This window comes from Kogia breviceps, chromosome 1, assembly GCF_026419965.1.
Source record: "Kogia breviceps isolate mKogBre1 chromosome 1, mKogBre1 haplotype 1, whole genome shotgun sequence".
NCBI classification, from domain to species: domain Eukaryota; kingdom Metazoa; phylum Chordata; class Mammalia; order Artiodactyla; family Physeteridae; genus Kogia; species Kogia breviceps.
Window position 1 is genome coordinate 41,588,274 of NC_081310.1, and position 22,379 is coordinate 41,610,652.

The 22,379-nt window shown below is 44.9% G+C and overlaps 1 protein-coding gene across 1 annotated transcript in view; it reads right to left on the minus strand.

Annotated features, from left to right (window-relative positions):
• CACNA1E (calcium voltage-gated channel subunit alpha1 E) overlaps positions 1-22,379 on the minus strand; it is a 396,248-nt gene that overhangs the window by 201,068 nt on the left and 172,801 nt on the right. The window contains exons 6-8 of the mRNA XM_059068042.2: positions 13,397-13,500; positions 11,909-12,061; positions 10,571-10,752 (exon numbers count right to left, since the gene is read on the minus strand). Coding sequence (XP_058924025.2) covers positions 10,571-10,752; positions 11,909-12,061; positions 13,397-13,500 — 439 coding nt within the window. The remainder of the gene's footprint in view (positions 1-10,570; positions 10,753-11,908; positions 12,062-13,396; positions 13,501-22,379) is intronic.

Here is a 22,379-nt window from a genome sequence, read left to right on the forward strand (position 1 = left end):
TGGCCAACAGGCGCGTGAAAAGATGCTCAACATCGATAATCATTAGAGAAATGCAAATCAAACCTACAGTGAGGTATCACCTCACACCAGTCAGAATGGCCATCATCAAAAAGTCTACAAATAATAAACGCTGGAGAGGGTGTAGAGAAAAGGGAACCCTCCTACACTATTGGTGGGAATGCCAACTGGTACAGCCACTATGGAGAACAGTATGGAGGTTCCTCAAAAAACTAAAAATAAAGTTACCATATGATCCAGCAATTCCACTCCATGGCATATATCCAGAAAAGACAAAAACTCTAATTCGAAAAGATACATGAACCCCAGTATTCATAGCAGCACTATTTAATAGTCAAGATATGGAAGCAACCTAAGTGCCCATCTACAGAAGAATGGATAAAGAAGATGTGGTACATATATATATATATATATATATATATATATATATATATACAAAATGGAGTATTACTCAGCCAAAGAAAAGAATGAATTAATGCCATCTGCAGCAACATGGATGGAGCTAGAGATTATCATACTAAGTGAAGTAAGTCAGACAGAGAAAGACAAATATATGATATCACTTACATGTGGAATCAAAAAAAAATGATACAAATGAACTTATTTACAAAACAGAAATAGACTCACAGACATAGAAAACAAACTTACAGTTACCAAAGGGGAAAGGGCGGGGTAAGGATAAATTAGGAATTTGGGATTAAGAGATACACACTACCATAGAGAAAACAGATAAACAGCAAGGACCTACTCGTAGCACAGGGAACTATATTCAATATCTTCAAATAACCTATAATGGAAAAGAGTCTGAAAAAGAATACATATATACATACATAACTGAATCACTTTGTTGTACACCTGAAACATTGTAAATCAACTACACTTCAATTATACAAAAAGTCAAAAAAGATATATTTTAAAAACAACGCAGATGTAGAGAATGGACTTGAGGAAACTGGGAGGGGGAAGGGTAAACTGGGACAAAGTGAGAGAGTGGCATGGACATATACACACTACCAAACGTAAAATAGATAGCTAGTGGGAAGCAGCCGCGTAGCACAGGGAGATCAGCTGGGTGCTTTGTGACCACTTCGAGGGGTGGGAGGGAGATGCAAGAGGGAGGGGATATGGGGACATGTGTATATGTATAACGGATTCACTTTGTTGTAAAGCAGAAACTAACACACCATTGTAAAGCAATTATACTCCAATAAAGATGTTAAAAAAATTTTTTGGAGACAATTTTGTAAAGCCACCAAAGTCACCTATGGATCTCAGCTGACAAGTCCCTGATCCAGGGCAAAGGCCAGAGGTGTCAGGACGGGAGAGGGAGAAGAGACCCTGCAGGTGTGGGAGGGAGGCAGCCAGCAAAGTGCTCTCAGGAGGATGGAAATGCCACTGGTCCTGGTCCTCTTTCCTGAGAGCTCACTGTGTGTCAATCACTTTATATTAGACAAATTTTGATTAAAGTAGGACCTCGTAGAAATCCATGTAGTGGGGGAGATGGACACTCTGAAGGCTTTCTCTTTAGTATGCTCCCACTTCACCCTCCCCAGGCCCAGTCATTAAAGCCACACGGAACTGTCACTGTCACACTTCACTGTGGCCTCAGAATCGCAAGGGAGCTTGTTAAAAATACAGATTCCTTCCTCCTAGCTCTGTAGCTGCCAGTTCATTAGACCCAGGCAGAGCCCAGGAATCTGAAATTACATTAATTGCCCCCAGGCAATTCTAAGACGGCCCAAACTCTGAGAGGCACTGAAAGAAAGTCCTCAATAAATATTTTTCTAGTGAATGATAAATTGAGGGAAAAATGAATAAGAGACCTTTTGGCTGCCTAGTGCCAGAGGCTGACATTGTGCCATCCCGTCTGGCTGGGATTCCGTAAGGATTTGGCCTCCAGAGTGAGCCCGTTGAAAGTACCTGAAACAGCCACTGAGTCACCAACACACCAGCCCCAGTTAATTTCTGCCCCTTAGTCCTAAAGCCTGGGGTTGCCTCAGAACAGAGAGATCATAGCCTAAAGGCTGCATGACAAACCAGGCACCTGAGGCCTCTGGCCAGGGATCAGAAATTAAACTGTGTATTAGAGTAGGCTAAAAGAAAGGCAAAGAGCCCTGAGCCAGCTTTATGGTTCTGCACAGACAAAAGATATGGAGACTGGCCTGGTGTGTGCGTGGTGTGAAATTCAGGCACCCGATCAGGAGGCAAACTTTGCATATTTGGAATCAACCCTAAACACGATGACATCTCTGGTTTGACAAGTTATTAAGAAATCAAAATGGATATGAAAGAATAGGAATAATTTCAGGGTAGAAGCAGCTATGGATGGGAAGGAGAAAGAAAGCAAACCACAGGGTTTTTTTTTTTAATCCCACGGAGGGAGCCAGGGACTGGAAACTGTGGACCCCGGGCTACAGCCCAGCGGGCGGGTGGGGAGCAGGAGAAAGGCATTGCAGGGTTCAGAGGGAGGACAAGGGATTCACATGGAGAATAGGCTGCCAAAGGCAGCAGCAGAAGCTACAAACATACATTTTTTTTTCCACCTGAAAAGCCGATATCTTTATTTTTTTTAACATCTTTATTGGAGTATAATTGCTTTACAACGGGTGTGTTAGTTTCTGCTGTATAACAAAGTGAATCAGCTATACATATACATATATCCCCATATCTCCTCCCTCTTGCCTCCCTCCCTCCCACCCTCCCTATCCCACCCCTCTAGGTGGTCACAAAGCACGAAGCTGATCTCCCTGTGCTATGCGGCTGCTTCCCACTAGCTATCTATTTTACATTTGGTAGTGTATATATGTCCATGCCACTCTCTCACTTTGTCCCAGCTTACCCTTCCCCCTACCCGTGTCCTCAAGTCCATCCTCTATGTCTGCGTCTTTATTCCTGTCCTGCCCCTAGATTCTTCAGAACCATTTTTTTTTTTTTAGATTCCATATATATGTGTTAGCATACGGTATTTGTTTTTCTCTTTCTGACTTACTTCACTCTGTATGATGAACTCTAGGTCCATCCACCTCAATGTGTTTTTAAAAAGAGACACTCTGAGGAGGAAACCAGGATTACAGAGTACAGTGCTAGAGAGGAAGGTGGGCGGGCCTGGTAGGTTTCAGTCCCCCAAAGTTTCCCCAGTCAATGCTCTGAATTGGGCTGATGCAGGCCGAGACGCCCAGGAGTGAAATATGGGAGGGCCCAGGAGGTGTACCACACCTTCTGTCACAGCTTACTCTGCTCTTGGAGACACACCCCTCACTCATTCACTCTCCCTCTACTGGGGGCAGTTCAAGCACAGAATTAGAAATCAGAACAGCTGGTTTTAAAGCTCACTTCCTACTTCTTCTATGCAATGAGACAGGTTTCTCAAACGCATTCCATAGACTGAATTCGTCCAGGAGGTTCCAGAGTAACATTTGAAAAAAGGCCTATAATCCATTTACTCCCTTTTCACAGTGTGTGTCCCCCCCCCACCGCCTCCCCACCTCTTTCCTCCCTACCCAGCTCAAATTCCACCTCTCTTGATTCTCATTTTATTGTGCTCACCAGTTAGAACTACTCTGATGAAAGCCAACTTTCCACCTACTTCCTTGCCTGAACTTAAACACAGCACATTCGCTGGTCTCACTTTCACCCCAGCACCATTAACCCAGAGTGGGTCCTGAATGCTGCCCGGCGATCAGATCTCCACTACACTTAGTCCCTCGCTCAAACTTCCAGCATTTCCCTCCTTCCACCTTCTGCTGATGACCTGACTTTCTATTTCATCGAGACAATAGAAGCAATAGGGGAATTTCTACATGTTTTCGTCACCCCGTCTACCCCCATTCCAGCCTCTGCGGCCTCCCTCCTAGGACTATGGATGAACCATGAAGCTGGGCTCCAAGCCCGGCCCTCCACCTGTGCTCTGATGGGCTAGGAGCCCACCCCCTCTCACCTGCTTTAGAAGGCTGCTCTACCAACTGTCCTCTCTCTCCAGCAGCAATGATTTTTACCTCGAATGACTCATTCTCACCAAAAAGCAAATGGTATTTCTTCTACCTGCCCCACTCTCTGCTTCTCTTTCAATAAAACTCAACACAACAGTCTGTATGGCTGTCTCCAAACCTCTCTTAAACCTTCTCCAATTGGGTTTTCGCCCCTCCCACTTTCCCCTCCTGGCCTCGGATGATTGATTCTTAACCCATATCTCCCTCGACCCATCTCTAGGCAGCATTTGACTCAGCTGATCACTGCTACTTCCTCCTTCCTGAAGCACTCTCTTCTCTTGGCCTACAGGACACCACGCCTCCCTACTGTTCCTTCTCAGTCTTCTTGCTAACTCCTTAACTCACCCACATCTTAACACTGGAACTTAGTTCTGGAACCTCTTCTCCATAGTTAGATATTCCCTTCCTTGATGGTTTATCCAGTTTTCAGACTTTGAATACTATTCTATACACAGAAAACTCCCAAATGTATTATCTCCAGACTAGTCTTCTACCCGGAATTCATTTACCCAACTCTCTCCTTATACCACTATATCAAATAAGCATCGCAAATTTTTCATTCATGTCCAAACTCAATTCTTTGTCTTCCTCCCCATCTACTTCACCTCTCAGCCTTCATGGGAAAGAGGCAGACTAACTTCCGGTATCCACTTCTCAATCCCTTTGTGTATTAGACAAGTCGCAGGTGAACAGACACTGGTATCAGATTCCAGGTGTCATCTGTATTACAGGGATCCAGACAACTGCACGGACACAGGAACAGGCTCGTACAGACAGGGATGTGGGGAAAAAGCCTATTCCAGAGCATGACTGATCGGTTACAGGAGTCTACAAATTTTACCAACTAGACACCTTATCCTAGGTCAGCTGGTATACCTTATCACTCTGACACCGTAAGAGGATGGTAGGTTCCTGGCCCCTATCTGTCAAATGAGCTCTGAGTATGTTCTGTTCCCAGAGCATGTGGAGGAGGTGGTGATGAAAACTAAAGCAGAGATGAGTAGACAACATTCCCTAGTCGCATGGAACTCAGCACTGAACACGTTCTCTGCAGATACTATAAAATCAGAGAAACTTCAGGAAGCTGGAGATGGCTGTTTTCCAGCAACCCTCGGATATGGCATTATTCTTTCAACATACATAAGCAAAACAGCAACGAGGCAAGAAGTGAATTCTCTCTTAACGATTTAGCAAATATTAACTATGTGTAGCTGGGAGAAGGCAACTTAAAGGAGCGTCACAGGCTCTGTCACAGACCAAAGGACTTCTGAGAGTGAGCAAGACTCTCAGAAAGCATCAGACCACAGGTTGCCTCTTCTTTCCAAAAGCCAGGAAAGAGTATAAAAATCTTCCCCACAGCAGCATAGAGCACCAAGGCAGTCATAACAGATACAACTGGCGTACCTGCAAAGCCGAAGAACAGCACGCCTCCAAGAAATGTCCGCATCTGCATGAGTTATCAACACCAGGTGAGAAGAGAAATAGCCTGATGAAAAATATAGATGAAATGTAGAAATACAGATAAAAAATACTGGACTTGAAGAGCACAGATTGGAGGAACTGCAGACAGCGACTGGGAACCCCTGAAACCTGTATGTTATATTCCTGGTACCACAAACAGCAGAGAACATAAAACCAGAATGACAACGGGGAAATCAGACTCGGACCAGAATCGGGAGAAAGCCAGATCTGAGAGCCACATCTCACCCAGGTGAAGAAGGTTAGAAGTTAATAATGGAGCCACGGTAACATCTGTGGAGTGAACAGCACTGAGGGAGAAGGTGCTGTCCTGGAGAAGCGACACCTATCCAGATTAGAAGAAATGAAAGGAATTAAACTAGTAAGAAGAGGGGAGAGTCTGCAAATGGAGGAGACCTTTGGAGAGACAGTCAAAACAGGAAGAAGCAGCCAGCAGAACCGTAGACTGCTTTGCATCTTTCTACCACAAGAGGGAGGGAAGCCAAGAATACAGTTGGAGTGTGACCAAGCGGAGTTGAAATTTGGGGAGAGACTAAATTGAGCACAGCACGCAGGACTCCAGGTTGCCCTGACAATGGGAACTCTCCCCCACCCTTACAATCATGCATGCTCATGAGAAAAGCTACATGCAAATGAAGTCAACGGTAATCAATGGCAGAGCTATACAAGGTCACCGGAGGCATTTAGGAAGGGTCTGTGCAGCAGAAAAGGGATGCAAACACCAGGGAAGCATTTAAGTTACACAGAAAAAGGTTAAACTGAGTCCACGTGTTTGAGAGAGCTTCTGCGTACAGTGTAAACCTGAAGGTTCTCCTAATGGTTTGGTTATAACTGGCGCCGATAAATCTTATGTTTTTGTTGTAACCACTGAATAGAAGAGGCATTGGACGGGGAAATAGGGACTCCCTTTTCTTTGTGGTCTTTGTGAAGAAATACAGTGGCTGGGTGAATTGGGCCTTCCAGGAATAGTGGTAGAAAGGGAAATCAACACAGTTATATCTGCGTCTTATTAGCAGTGGTAATAATAAAAGGCACAGTGGGTAATTTTTCTCTATGTAGAAACATACATATATACATGCATCTATTTAGAGTACTCAGGTGACTAGTTGTTCATAGTTAATTCAGTGGTGTGTAATCAGTTCTAATAGATATGTAAAGTTTTGTCATTATAAAATCTTAAGTTAAAATTACGAGAAGAAAAATAAATACTCAGGTATCATTGACATGGGCTTTCAGAATCTGCACGTTTTCAACCAAGATCCTAGGCATCTCTAATCTCATACTTTCAATGGGCATAAGCGGGAGAGGGGAGGTAGGTGAATTAGTCTGTACTATTTATTTTTTTTTAAATTATTTTTTAATTTATCTATTTTTGGCTGTGTTGGGTCTTCGTTGCTGCGTGCAGCCTTGCTCTAGTTGCGGTGAGCAGGGGCTACTCTTCGTTGAGGTGCGCAGGCTTCTCATTGCACTGGCTTCTCTTGTTGTGGAGTATGAGCTCTAGGTGTGCAGGCTTCAGTAGTTGCAGCACACGGGCTCAGTAATTGTGGCACACAGGCTCAGTAGTTGTGGCACATGGGCTTAGTTGCTCTGCAGCATGTGGGATCTTCCCGGACCAGAGCTCGAACCCATGTCCTCTGCATTGGCAGGCGGATTCTTAACCACTGCACCACCAGGGAAGCCCCGTCTGGACTATTTATTTATTTTTTTTTATTTTTTATTTTTTTTTTGCGGTATGCGGGCCTCTCACTGTTGTGGCCTCTCCCGTTGCAGAGCACAGGCTCCGGACGCGCAGGCCTAGCGGCCATGGCTCACGGGCTTAGTTGCTCCGCGGCATGTGGGATCTTCCCGGACCAGGGCACGAACCCGTGTCTCCTGCATCGGCAGGCGGATTCTCAACCACTGCGCCACCAGGGAAGCCCATGTACTATTTAAATTGTTATTTTCTCCCATCCTGGATCCTCTTTCTTGTCCAAGCTAAATGGTTGAATTTGGGTAAATTGAAAGTGTTTAAAACAAGACAACAGGTCCAAAACAGAGTCACTTATGCTAAGCCCCATGTCACCAATCCAAAACTTCATTTCAGTGTCAGCCTCTCCCACAAATGGGCTTTTAAACCAGTCAATCAGGAATCACCTGTTCAGCACTAGTGATCAGGTGAGTCATCTGCACCAGCATCTTCCTGATAAAACCCTGCCACACCCCAAAGGAAAGTGACCTTGCCACAACTAATCCACTTTTTACTAACTTCCTGGTCCAGCGCCCTCTGCCTATTAAAGTCTTTCATTTTTTGTACAGCTCCTCAGAGGTCCTTTCCAGCTGACAGACAGGATGCTGCCCAATTCATGAATGGTTGAATAAAGTCAATAACATCTTTGAAATTCACTCAGTTGAATTTTGGTTTCTCTAACAAAAGCTTGTATGATGTGACTCCACCATATATTGCAAGCCCTATGCCCACCAGACTGAAGAGTTCACAGCTCTGAACCTTCCTCCAGTAGCAGAAAACCCTAACTCCAGGATGTGCATCCAGCTCCTACAAGAGAGCTCTGCCTGGACCATGCTTTACACCCCAGTCTCCTGCTCAAAGGAAGCCCAGACTTTGATGGCTCCTTCTCTTCCTAAGGAGCCAGACTTTGTCCTTGTTCCACTGGCTGAAAATTGGATGCCTTTTTCATCCAACTTCTCCTGAATCAAGGGGTAGTTATCCATCACCTCTGCCTGTGGACTCTTGGCTCCATGCCCTCCCCCTAGATCCAATGCTTTGGAAAGTGATGTCATTTCAAAGTGGGCATGAGTTCATTCTGTCCCATAAGCAGCCACTTTCTGGAAATCAGCCCAACAGCTCAATGAGTTCCCTCAAGTCGGGATCCAGCCACAGGGGTAGCAGGAGGCCTTCAGTAAACTGAAGTTCAATGACTGATGTCATTGTCAGAGGTACTGTGAGTCTGTGGCTCTGGGAACCCATGCAATCAAAGGTTTCAGAGGATTTGCAGCTTGACCTCTTCTCCCTGCTTCTTCGGTACAGCACAACTAGAGAGGAGAGCAAGTTCACTGTCTCTGTGTGACCTCCATACCTATGTTGGATAGATAACCTGAGAGAGACTGGAATTTGAAGAGACCACCAGGAGAGCAGGGGTCATGTGACTTTTTTCTCCCTCCGTTTCCCCAGTGCCTAGCACACTGCTTGACACATCACAGATGCTCACTAATATATGTTGAAAGAATGAATGAATGAACAAAGGAACTAATGTCAGTGATGAGTGATTCCTGTTTATCTCAGTACCTTCTGAGCCTTGGCTCCGGAGGACCAACAGATCTCGCCTTTATCTTCAAATGCAACACTTCTCCCTTCAGGCTTTCAATGCATTTATCACATCACTTAGGTGAGTCTACGCATATAATTGAAATACATCCCTCCCAAAGCCCCACAAATGACGCCAGCCGCTGTGGGGCCAGTGCTGTCATTTCCAGAGGCGCCTGGTTAATCTGAGTGACAGAGCTTCAAGACAACCTTCACATCTCAAATGAGGAGCAACTGGGCTCATCAACCTTGCCTCCCTGCCCTCCTCCCTGCCGCCCCACAACTGGTGAGAATCCCAGAGTGTCCGCAAGGGTTTTCTAAGTCACATATAACCCCTGGGCTTTCTGGGCATACGCTGGTCCTTGGAGACCTTCACCGCCCTGTATAGCTTCCGCATAATAGCCTGTGGCTCTTTTCTGCAAAGCTCTACCTGCCTGGGAGCTTGGGAATGGGTCCAGGTTAGTGATGGACATTTACTAGGTACCTACTTGTATGGGCTTTATGCAGACCCTGGCTCTTCCTCCATGACAATCTGGTTGAGTCTCTCCTGAGACAGCACTTCCTTTCCTTCCAGTATAGATTATATCCAGAAGTCCTTCTAAAGGGGGCTTTTTGTAAACCACCACATGTTCCACCCATTATTTATATAGACGGAATCAGGTTAGAAGGAAATGTAAAGGTAGACTGTGGGAGGGCAAGGAAGATGGATGATTGCTCCAAAGGGATCTGCCTTGGGGTGGGCTGGCTGTATGCATAGGAGGGTACAGACCTTTATGAGCACCTGTTTACAAAGACAATTTGCCCAAATTGCTTTGCCCCACTAGGCCTCCTATGCATCAAAGCACACACCTCCCCACCCTTTCATTTCAGAACTTAGACTCTGCACCATGCCTTTCAAAACTTGTTGAGATCTGACTCTGGGAGGTGGAAGACATTTTAGTGGTCACCCTAACATCCCACACAGACAGTTAGATAGCCTTATCTTGTACACCAACTCAGAATTTCCCAACATGCCTGATCACATGAATCACCAGGGGCACGTGTAAAAAATGTAGCTCAGCTCACCAACTATTCAAAGCCACATGAAATCAAAATCTCCAAGGGCCTGTGAATCAGAATTTTCAACAAGCATCTCCAGTGAGTCTTACAATTAAGCGTGTTACTTATGTGCATGTAATGCAATGGTTCTTGAGGGAAGCTACCTATTAGAATCAGCTAGGAAGTTTTAAAAATAAAATCAATGACAGGTCTTTACCCCTAGCTATTCCTACTTAACTTGTCTGGAGTAGAGCCCAGGCAGCGTAAATTTTTAAAGCTCTCTCCCAGCTGATTCTAATGTGTGGCCAGGGGTGGGAACTACTGGAATACCTTCCCAGACCAGTGGTAAGCTCTTTGAAGACAGCAACCAACAAATCTATACCTCTTGGTGCCCATCACTGGATCCCACCACCATGTCGAACCAGTAGCAGAACAAAACGGCTGAGTTGATCTGATTTAATTCGCAGTTCACCCATCAAATATGGCATGTAATTTCCTAACTATATTAAGAAGCTGTGTACTTAGCAAGAGGCCAATAAACAGAGGTAAATAAACTGCTAAGTATAGATTATGTCCAGAAGTCCTTCTAAAGGGGGATTTTTGTAAGCTACCCCATGTTCCACCCATTATTTATACAGACAGAATCAGGTTAGAAGGAAAAGTAAAGGTAGCCCGCGGGAGCATTCCGGAAGCCCCATTCCACGATCCTTCCCTGCTGCTCTGGCTCCTCGCCAGCTCTACTCACATTGTACAGCACGGTGGTCCACCCTTCCATGGTGATGCACTGGAAGACAGTCAGCACAGCAAAAAGGATGTTATCAAACTGGGTGATCCCATCATTAGGGCCGATCCAGTCCCGGCATTCATAACCAGCTGGGCAGCCCTGCACACCGCATGGATGAGGGGGGTCAAATCCTTCTAGAATACCTGCAGACACATTTGGAGGGTGGGGGATAAACCACACGATGCTTAGCACGAGCTGGAAATGATCCCAGGAGGCCACAAGCATGCAATTCTATTTCCCACAGAAAGGTTTGTCCTTGTCTCTGGCTCCTACCCTTCTCTGGCATCTCTACACCTCACAGCTCACATACCATGTGTTCAACCCAATGTTTCCCAACCTCCTGTGAAAATGAAGCCTCCCCCACATGCCCCTCCCACCCCCTCTTTCCTCAGGTCACATCTTCTTCCTTCTCCTGAGTCCCACGGGAATTTACAGGACTGGGTCACCCAGAAAGGTCTGAGCTGAAGGCAGAATCTTACTGATTTTCTAACTTCAGACTCCAGGATAGACCCTTAGTTCTTTCTGGGTTCCTTGGGAACAATTATAAACTACAGTCCCTTCCGTGGATCTTAACTCCTTGTTTTTATGGCCTAAATTCCTCATCTTAAATAAGACAAAAATAAAAAATAAAAATCCAATGTGAACGGTGTCCTTTGAAGATACTTTTCATAAAAACATGGTACCTAACTGGGCTCCTTCAACCTCTCCCCTGCCCCCTTTCCTCCTAAAGCACTCTACTGAACTTGAAAAGAACAAAGAAGATACAGGGAGAGAAGAATGCCAGATCTGTGTACCCTGCTAATCTCCCAAGCACCCCTGCCAAGTCATGCTCAGAATTCCCTCAGTTCTTCCACACTATGTGTGGGTCACAGCAGAAAGGGGGAAGGTCATGAGCTCGAGCATGGATGGAAAATGTCCCCAAGATCTGGAGGGCCCCAGATCTGACTCCTGGTCTCTCTGGCTGTGGGCCAAAGAGGCCATACACAAAGGGCAATTCTTCAGGCAGAAGGTTTTTGACATGCATTCTGATAGCGTCCTACCAAGGGATGCGGCAGCTGAGACCTTCTATTGAAATAACCTATAAACCTAAGGGGTTATTCGCTTTGCGATATCAATGTACAATGGGGATCTTTAGGCTGGTTGTGCCCCATAAATCTGCTGACCAGGAAGTCTCTGATTCTAATTCTAGGGTTGGGATAGGACATACTTTTCCAAGCAGCCTCCAAATGCCCTGAAATTACCCCAATGACCAGAGGAGAGAGGAGGGAAGAAGCAGAAGTCAGAAAATAGTGACCCTACCTGAATTGTTCATGAAGCAAGCTCGGTGCAACTTCCCACTGTAGAACTCCAAGCCAATGATAGCAAACATCAGGATGGCAAAGAAGAGCAGAAGGCCAATCTGCAGAAGAGGCACCATGGCCTTCATGATGGACTTCAACACAATCTGCAGGCCTAGAAGGAAAGAAAGAGAATGATAAATGCAACCCTCGCTTAGCACCACCTGATACGGCAGGCTGACTTCTTCCTGGGAGAAGAGGGGCAAGTCTTTGAGGGAAAAGAACCATTGATCCTGAGATGATAAAGCAATTCACAAAGGGACAACCAGGATAAGTCAAGCCAAAGACCGCCATCACCCCCTCCCCTAGGGATCAGTTCCTACCTCTTCTTCACCATTCCTTGATCATTCCCATGCCTATCACCCTTCCCTTATTCACTGCACCCATGCTGTCTTCTGGATTCCTCTTACAGATGAAACTTATTAGAATATGCTTCTTTCCTAAAGGGAATTAGGCCCAGCCCTGCTAGGCTATAAATCTGTAAGAACAAGGACAAAGTTCATCTTCCCCACAACTCTATCTCAGACCCAGCTCTCCCACCCACTGTTGGGGAAGCAGAATTAGTACAACCACTGTTCATGAAACACCATATCCTTTGACCGAGAAATTGTCCTTCTAGGATTCTAGCCTAAGAAAATAATCAGAGATTTGAATAATATTTAAGGAAAAAGATGTTTGTTGCAGCACTATCTCTAGTTAGAAAAAGATAAATGGAAATAACCTAAATGAATAGCAACGTAGAAATGACTATCCAAGTCAGGGACCATATAAGACAGACTATAATACAGATTTAAAAATAATATTTCTGGGCTTCCCTGGTGGCGCAGTGGTTGAGAGTCCACCTGCCGATGCAGGGGACACGGGTTCGTGTCCCGGTCCGGGAAGATCCCACATGCCGCGGAGCGGCTGGGCCCGTGAGCCATGGCCGCTGAGCCTGCGCGTCCGGAGCCTGTGCTCCGCAATGGGAGAGGCCACAGCAGTGAGAGGCCCGCGTACCAAAAAAAAAAAAAAAAAATCAAGTTTCTGAAGAATTTTTAATGTCAGGAAAATCAAATGCTTATGATTGGATCCAATACCAAAAATACAGCATGATCCCAATCACATTAAAATGCACAGGAAAAAATGAATGAAAAAATATGCTAAAATGTTAACAAAAGTTATTTCTGAGTGATAGGATAATGGGTGCTCTTCATTTTCATTTTGTATTGTTTCCTTTACTTTCCCAATTTTTTACAAAGATCTTTCATTATCTTTTAAATATGAAAAAAATCTGCTAAATTTTAAAGTGGAAGGTGACGCCAGATTGCTGCAGGTCCTCTATTTATTACTGCAGGGGCTTCCTCTCAGGAGATATTATTTCTTGTTTATCCCTAATTCTCTTCAACCCTGGATCTGGTTGAGGACACATCAGTAAAGCTATCAGCAGAGGAGAAAGAAGAAAGGTGCTCACTAGGTATCCCCGACACGAGCTTCAGGGGCCTTAGGACACGCACAGCCCGGAGCGTCCTCAGGTCCACGTGTGTGTTGAAGTGGGTTCCCGCAGTGGCCAGGATGCTGCAGATGGAGACACAGAAGGTCAAGGTTACCACAGTCTGCCTTTCTCCCCCTGTTCCATGGGGGAAGCTGGGTTAAAGAAGGATGATCAGCCTGGAAAGCACACAGAGCTGATGCCAGCTGCGTGTGGGCGCACCTGAGCTTGGGTGAATCACCAGTGATTCCGAGTAGAATTAAATTTAGCCGCATCTGGGTTTCACTTCGAAAAGGAGGAAAACTGATCATCACATTGGAATCCTGGCTCCAAATCATCAGTAAAACACAAGGTCCCCAGCACCTGTCTCATTCCTGTCCCGAAACCGTGTCCCCTACCCTCCTCTCTGCCCCTTGCCAATTTCCTTCCCCTCTTTCCAACCTACCAAGGGCCTCACATATTTTATTTTAAATTTTTCTTAGATTCCCCTGTCTCCTATTGCCTTCAGGAAATTTCTCTGGATTAACTGCAGTAAAGGAGTAACTCACTCTTCTTTACCTTGATGCTTAGAATTTTTACCAAACAAAATCAATCACTCTGATGCTTATACTTAGGGAATAACGTCACTGGTCCCCATGCAGTATTTTTATAATCACCCCCAAATCACTGTGTGACCTGGATTTGGTTTCTTTGTTTCCATTTTTCTATTTCCACAGCCATACCCAGGAACACACACACACACACACACACACACACACACACACACACAACAAAAATCCATGAACAATCCTATTAGATGGTGTACACCAAGTACCTTGTCTTGAGGAGACAACTTATTTCATATAATCCCATGACACTGCAGGTACTTTGGAGAGAAAAAGACACAGGTATTTATGACAGGTACAGCAGAAGACTAACAGTCAGAAGAACTGGGTTTCAGTCCTGACTCATGTACTTGTGAACTGGGTGCCTTGAGGCCAGTCAACCTCTATGAGCCACACTACCCTTATCTACAAACTGGGGGAGTACCATGGCCTAGTTACAAAAATAAAACGACATGGAATTGAATGTTATGAGTGTTCTGTAAACTATAATGTGCAAAACAGATATTATATCTACCACAAGTGTTAATAATATTGCCTTTACAACTTTGTCTAATTTTAGTCTTCTTTCTGTAGGGTAGTGCTTTTTCTTCCTTACAATTTCCAGGACAATTTCAGCCATGTGGAACTATTGGGGAATGACTCATTCAGAAAACTGAGTTTTCTATATGGTCAGAGGGTGGCAAGAATGATTTATTTCATTTAATTATTTTAAGGGGTTTTGGAGGACTGGGGAGAGGTTGGTTCAGCTGAGGGTAAACAGGGCCTGGACACATCTCGTGGCTGGCCACGCAAGGCCCCTGCATCATGTTTTTGCTTCTCTCTTTGACGTTAGCTTTACTTTTGTTCTCTTTCCCATGTCATCAACCCTGTTTCTCTGACATTTGACATTCAAGATACCTTGAAGTCCCTTTAATACGTGAACAAAAGGTTTATGCTCTATTATCTCTACAAAGCAGATACGGGATCAACAAATTACGCAGATCCAGATTATAATAACAAGCAGTAACTTTGATACAAGCAGTGTTGGCCAACAGCCAAGTGGGCTGCTTTATGTGGTAGTGACTTCCCGACATTCGAAGTATTCAAGGACAGACAGAAGAACTCTCTTTTACGAAGGTAAGAGGGTTCCAACATTGGCTTGAAGGTTATTTAAATGACCAATAGAGATTTCTTTCAACTTTAAGATTCTATAATTCTGTATGGATCCAATCTCAAAATCAGAACCAGAAAGAAAGTTTAGTCTCATAAAGAATCTCAGGAGATAGGTTTTCTTTGTCTCTCCCAACCCAAACTTCCATCCTCTCATCTTAAAAGGAGGGAATTTAGGAGACACTGCTTTTGACTCTATCTTCCAAGGCCAAAGAGCAACATGAGGGAGGGGAGTGATGTAATTTCTAGTAAGTAGGAAAAAACTGAAGAGAAGAGAGGACAAGGAGAAACATGGAAAATAGGAGTGAAAACCAGGACAGAAATAGAAAAAAAAAAACAAAGGAAAAAAGAGAGAGAAAGAGAAGCTTCAAGGATAGGTATAGTGATAGAGAAGCAGAACCTCAGGAAAATGGTGTCATTGCTCCCCTGATTTTGCTAACAGGGCCAGAAGCACTGTACTCTCAGTCTTTGAAGGGGCATACGTGGAGGCTGCTTTCCCTTTGGTTCGCTGTCTTACGAACACAGTGGATAGAATCTGCCCCGTTCAGAAACCAGAGTTCTGTTTCCTAGGATACCCAGATACACGTGAGATGCTCTTTCATATCATAAGAAGGGCCGCTGAAAATGAAAATCTCCTCCCCAGCCCAGAGATGAACAAGGTACATTTTGGAACACGGAGGTAGGAGGCCAAGGACGACTTTAAAGGGCAAGAAGGCACAGGTGTAGAGAGAAAAAAAAAAAAAAGCAGTAGAGGGAAAGGAGAATGAGAAGATGGGCAGTGAGCAAAGGAAATGTGGAGATGAAAGCGATAAGGGAAATAAGAAGAAATGAAAGCTGGTGGAGAAGCAAATGTCAGAGAAACAGAGATGATGACATGGAAAAGAGAAGAAAAGTAAACGTCAAAGAGATAAGCAAAAATATGGTGCAGGGGCCTCGTGTGGCCAGCCATGAGATGTGTCCAGGCCGTTTTTACCCTCAGTCGAACAAACCTCTCCCCAGTCCTCCAAAGCCCCATCACACTTCAGGCAGGGCTGTGTGCCTGTGGCCCTGTGCTCCCCTGGCCCTCAGAATTTTCTTCTCTTTCATCCAGTGGCAGGAGGGCTGTCAAGTGAACCTCTGGCTGCTGCACATTGGCCACTGGCTGCCTGCTAGTATTCAAATCGCCTTTGAGGGCAGAAATCACAATGTGGCTCCCCGATCCACCTGTCAGAAACAGGAGCAATGGGATCCTTAGAGGAAAAGATAATTAAGGAAAAGGGCCCTATTCTGAGCTCCCATAAAATTCTGTGCCCACCGCCATCACTGCCCTTACCACATCCCAAAGGAAGTCTCTATGTTCTCATCTGTCTACCCTCTGAGACCCAGAGCATCTCACCTGGAGACACTGTCTTCCTCATCTCGACAGGCCCCACACCTAGCTCGGGGTCTGGCAAGTAAAAGGTACTCAATAAATGCTCGACACTGCACTGATGAAAGTAATAAACGTGTTGAAGCAGAGACCAAATGCTGAGACAAGACATACTGCAGAAACCCTAGAACTTACCAGTGAAAAGATTAGGATAGCACGGCTGATTTGCTACCCAAACACGCTCCCGTGTGAGCATACAGGAGTGCACTGGAAATCTGGCCTCGAGCATTGTAGGGTCTAATGAGGATCTTCTGATGTACTGCTAAGACTCCTGCTTTCAAACAGATCCTACTGGACAGGATCTGCCCAGCCCTCAGTGGGAGAGTTAGAGAGGGAGGGAGGAAGGAGGAAGACTCAAAATTCAAAGACTTGCCTCCTAGCAAAACCCAAGTACTGTAGAGCACACAGCTCAGCACAACTCCAAGCCTTGTCTGGAGCAGGCCTGCACGAGAGGCTCTGGGAAAGTGAACCAGAGGGAAAGACCCTGGCCCTCAGGAGACAGACACGGAAATGAAATGATTATAATTCACCGTGAAGAGTGCCAGAAGAGAGGTGTTTACAAAGTGCTATGAGAATGGGAAATACTGCAGTGGACAAATAGAGCTTACTATCTGCTAGCATTTTCCAATATGTTATCTCATTAAATCCTCCAAAATACCCTGATATTACTATCGACTCCACTTCACAGGGGAGGCAACTGAAGCTCAGAACAAAATTAAATTTCTAATAAATGGCAAGAACAGGCATTAAAGTTAGTTCTCCCGTGAGATCAAAACCAATCGTTTCCCTCTCTGCCATGATGCCGGGCAGCGTCTTCTCGGTCCCAGGCAGCTCCACTGTTCCTTAGTCCAGGGAGTTGCTAAAAATACCAAGGTTGCGGAGTGTGGTCACCAAACAAGCCAGGGAACTTGGCTTCCTTCATTCCAAGGCCACAAACTGCTAACTCCTACAGACTTGACAGCAATCACTCTCAGGACCAGCAGGGTAGGAGGCCCCTTGCACCCCAGGTGGTGACCGCCACAGCATCTACATATACACACAGGAAGGGACACGTGCATCACAAGGTCGGAGAGAGGCCACTGAGGAGGAGTTCAGTTCTGAGTTAATAAAAGCTAAGCTCTCCGCCGTCCCAAGAGGCATACGCATGTGCTTTTCAGGAGTGAAGGCTGTGTTCTCCATTTTGTTAACATGAGCACAGAGTCTGGTGGAGAGCTCTGGACACGGAGGGTGGGTCTTAATTACTACTTCATCCCCCAAGCAGAGCACAATCGGACAGCAAACAAACTTCTGACCAGCACCAGCACAGAGACTGTGTTCTATAGGCTGTGAATGTTCAAAAAGTGTTTCCTGATGGATGTCAGGGCTCAGCCCTGCCTCTATTGTTTTTGCTTGTAGGTGTCAGCAGGTAAGAAGAGAATGGAGGCCGATATGATTCTGAGGATGTGGCCTGACCATCACACAGTGACACAGCACAGCAGACGACGGGAGTGATGCTCTGGGCAATTATAACCAAAGGTCTCTTCCCAAGTCGTCACTCAAAGAATTCTTCAACGCTGTATTCCTTTTGACCTTGGGGTTCTGCCATAACCTCCTTGTCGATCCATCCAGATCTAACAGCCTCTTTGCACACATGTATTTCACTATACACTCCCATGGCTGAAGGTGCCCGGAAGCACTGTACAAATATTACACTAAAAATGATTCGTTGCTTATCTGAAATTCAAACTTAACTAGGAATCTCACATTCTAATTTGCTAAATCTGGCAACTCTACTTCAGTGATGACCAGAAATGACCAAGTAAAGAGCCTCCCTCTCAGTGGTTGCCCCAGCCCTAAATGAACATTCAAGTCAAGTTGTCTTCTGAGAAGAGACACATGCCCAGGACTGTTTAGCATCAGGCCTAGAATTCCCTCCTGAGCTCCAGAAATCACCAGTTTTGTCTCTGACCACATAAATCCCCAGGGAGAACCTCATTAGCATTTGAAAGCCAAGTTGTTGATATCTGTGCAAATAGACTGATTAACAGTAGCAAAAGGTGTTAGGTATTTATCCAGCCCATGTTATGAGGAGACCCAGAGGAGGCAGGAAGGCACCTAATTCAAGTTGGATTCCAACCCAGAGTTGAGTCAGGATATCATTTCCTTGGGTAGTCAACAGAAATGAGTTGCTGTGTTCACTTAAAACTGTTCCCTGGGAGGTTGACTCCTTCATCTCTTTTACTATTTTATCTCCAATGAGGCACCGAAGTCCATCTTCCCTTTCCTCTACTGCATCTCTTGGATTTACCTGTTACTCTCCAGCCTCGCTCTTGCCTGGAATGCCCTTCTTATGCCATCTCTCTCCTGCCTCAATAATATGATCCAGACTTCAGGGCCCAGATGAAATCCTGCCTGTCCTTGAAAAAAGGTCCACCATCAAGAGAGACTTGAACTAGGATTCTGAGAAAGTAGTTGAGCCCATGCTCTCCAGTCATACTGGCTGGTTTTAATACCAGTTCCATCACTCACACTAGCTGTCTGGCCTTATGCAGTTGTCTCTCTGAGTTATAGTTTTCTTATCTGTAAAATGGGGACAGTGCCTCCCTAAAAGGGTTGATGTTTAAAAGAGGTTGCTTGTAAAGTTCTTCACACAGCGCTGATTTACCACGTAGGGCTCCTGGTTGAAAACGACAGAAACTAATTTTAGCCGTCTTAAGCAAACAAATCAAAAAAGAAAAGTATATTGAGAGGATATCAGGATCTCACAGAACTGAAGGTATATTGGAAGACCAGGCTGGAAAAACAGAAAAGCAGGAATCTTCATGTAGTTGGCTGAATACTGCTCCCTAAAGATACCCAGGTCCTAATCCCTGGAACCTGTGAATGTTACCTAATACGGCAAAAAGAGGTTTTGCAGATGTGATTCAGGATTTTGAGATGGGGAAATCGTTCTGGATTATCTAAGTAGGCCCTAAAAGCAATCACAAGTGCCCTTATAGGAGGGAGGCACAGGAAGACTTGACTAGAAAGAAGGCAATATGGTGAGTGAAATAAGATGCATGCTGCTGGCTTTGATAGATGGAAGAAGGGCCCAACAGTCAAAGAGCACAGGACATACAGCTCTAGAAGCTCAGAAAGACAAAGGAATGAATTCTCTCCTAAAACCTCTGGTGGGAGCACAGCCCTGCTGACACCTTGATTTTGGCCCAGTAAAATGGATTTTGGATTTCTGATCTCTGGAACTGTAAGAAAACTAATTTTCTTTAAGCCACCAAGTTTTCAGTAATTTGTTACAGCAGCAATAGGAAACTAATACATTTGGCAAAGGTCAGCGAATCCAGGACATCTGATTTTTAGGCCACTGTGGATATTCTTAGGACCATTTCTGCCAATGAAAACTAATGTCAAAATGTCACTAGCTTAAAAGTCATGTGGGAAAAAGCCATGTGGTTGAGCTTAAGTCACATGTCCCCTTATACCTCATCTGGCTGCACTGGGACAGTCCTCCGCCACTTCCAAGGGGAGCAAGACCCCTAGCAAGACCACAAACAATAAAAGATTCTCCCAAACGGGAGATCAGGGACCATGGAGGAAGCTGGATGTAGGATAACTTAAAAAAACAACAATGTCTATTAAGTAATAAATAGGTGTTGTGGAGGAAAAAGAGAAAGAATATATTTGTTTTCTTATCTATAAAATGAGGTGGTCAGATAGAGAGCCCTCTTGGACCCCTTCACGCTCTCAAACTCTGTGAGTCAAAGTCTACCCACATGGTGCTACACTCCTGCAGCTCACACCAATCTCCCCTTTCTCTGACCATCCAGAGGGCTGCACAACATTTAACACTTGATTGCATACTGTTCTTGCATCTTAGAACAAAAGTCTGATCATTAATGATAATTAGCAGGATCCTCATAACTCAGTTCAAAACCAGCTCCTTGATAGCAGGAACTGCTTTACACATTTCCATCTACCATGGCCCTTTCCCTAAAAATATGCAACAGTGGTGCCCAAGAAATCCCCTTGACTCAGGGATAAATGAGTACTAATACATCCCCCCATTGAGACGGATTGGCTGGACTTGTCCATGGAGCTGTGAGTGAGCCCACAGGCACCTGTACATGTAACTGGACATCCATTTAAACCACATGTGCACATAATGATGATCTATCAAAAATCTACTGAATTACACCTTATGTTTGGCTTTCCGTTTTTTTTAATGAATTACTGAAAGTGTGATTTGATCTGGGAATCAATTTCTAAACACTTTACTTCATCTACTCAAAACCAAAAATGTCAGTATATATTCAATTATTTACATGGAGACAAGTCTCCCCCCTCCAATGTTCAACTTGACCAAAATATACTTGAGGGAAGACAGTGAGGCTGGGAAAGAGACAACAGGGGTCAGGCCCAGCCCAGTCCCCAGTCTCTGCAAGTTGCCTCCTTTTCCTCCCCAGCCCTTATGCTGGGTCCCCTAGATCCCATTCAGGCTTAGCTCCATCCCAGAGCCCAGAACCCATCTACAATCTACTGATGCGTATTGAGTGTATGTATGCCATGCAGGAGATGCTGGCATTACAATGGAGAACAAGATGGAGATGGTGGTTGTCCTCATGAAACTTAATGAAGAAGACAGGCACTAAATAGATCACAATTATAGGAAGTGGAAGGTCAGGAAAGAAAGGCATATGAGGGAAGTGGAAATAGCACATGATCTCAAAGGTAAGGTATGAGTGGCCAGAGGAAGCAATGTGGGGAGAACATCCCAGATGCAGGAAAAGGCACGTGCAGAAGGCCCAGAGGCAGAAAGGAGATTGGCATACTTGAAAAATTCAAACAAGGGGTTTTGTGGCTGGAACCTAGTGGTCCAGGGAAGGATGGAGAGTGGAGAGGCTGCAGAGACTAGAAATAATCTTCCCAGATAACAGAGGTATCCTCTGGTTGTGCCAACTAAAGAGGCTGGGCCCCTCTCCAGCCCAGAGAGTGCACCTAGATTAGTCTAAGCAAATTAGTCTAAGCACAAGTCTAAGTCCATTGTCCAGAGTAGTGACTGGTTAAGGAATGGGCAGGGGATGGAACTCAGGCCTTTGGTGTAAGGGAAAACATGCTTTGGGGCTTCATCTGACCCACGTTCTTAGAACAAACGTAAAAGCATAAACAGCAATGATTTTCAAAGCTTTTCTGACCACAGCCAACAGTAGAAAACATATTTTACATCAAAAGCCAGGAGGCATGTACATATATGATTTTATAATGCTTCATAAAATAATACCTACTCTTTCTATGTGTAATGCATTCATATTTTCTCTTCAATTCTTCCTTTCTACCTTTTGTTTAATGCTGGTTGCAACCAAATATATTGCTTTCATGACCCTCTAATGGGGTTTGGCCCACAGTTTGAAAAACCCAGATGTAGAAACCAGCCAATACCCACGCTCATTCTCTCCAAGGAGAGGATGAGATGGAACAACATGAATTGCTGCTGTAATAGTACCATTCCTGGTGTTTTCCCAGAAAATGAAACCATCTGCCTTGAAAGGTTTAGTGATTTTCTAAGAACTACAGATACAGCATTCTAGGAGGGACCCTGCTCCCTCCTATGGTACCTGAAGTAGCATTAGCATCTTGCTGTCCCGGGGAATGGGCAATGTTAAAGAGATCACACACACACACACTAACTTCAAAATCATCCTGAGGCAGCCACTTTTTTCTGTTTTGGTTTTTTTGGGGGGCGGGGGGCGGGGTTGGTTGTTTTTGTTTATTTGTTTTGGTATTTGGCTTGGGTCAGAAGAGTGGAGTATGGACTTTCTTATAAGTCCAC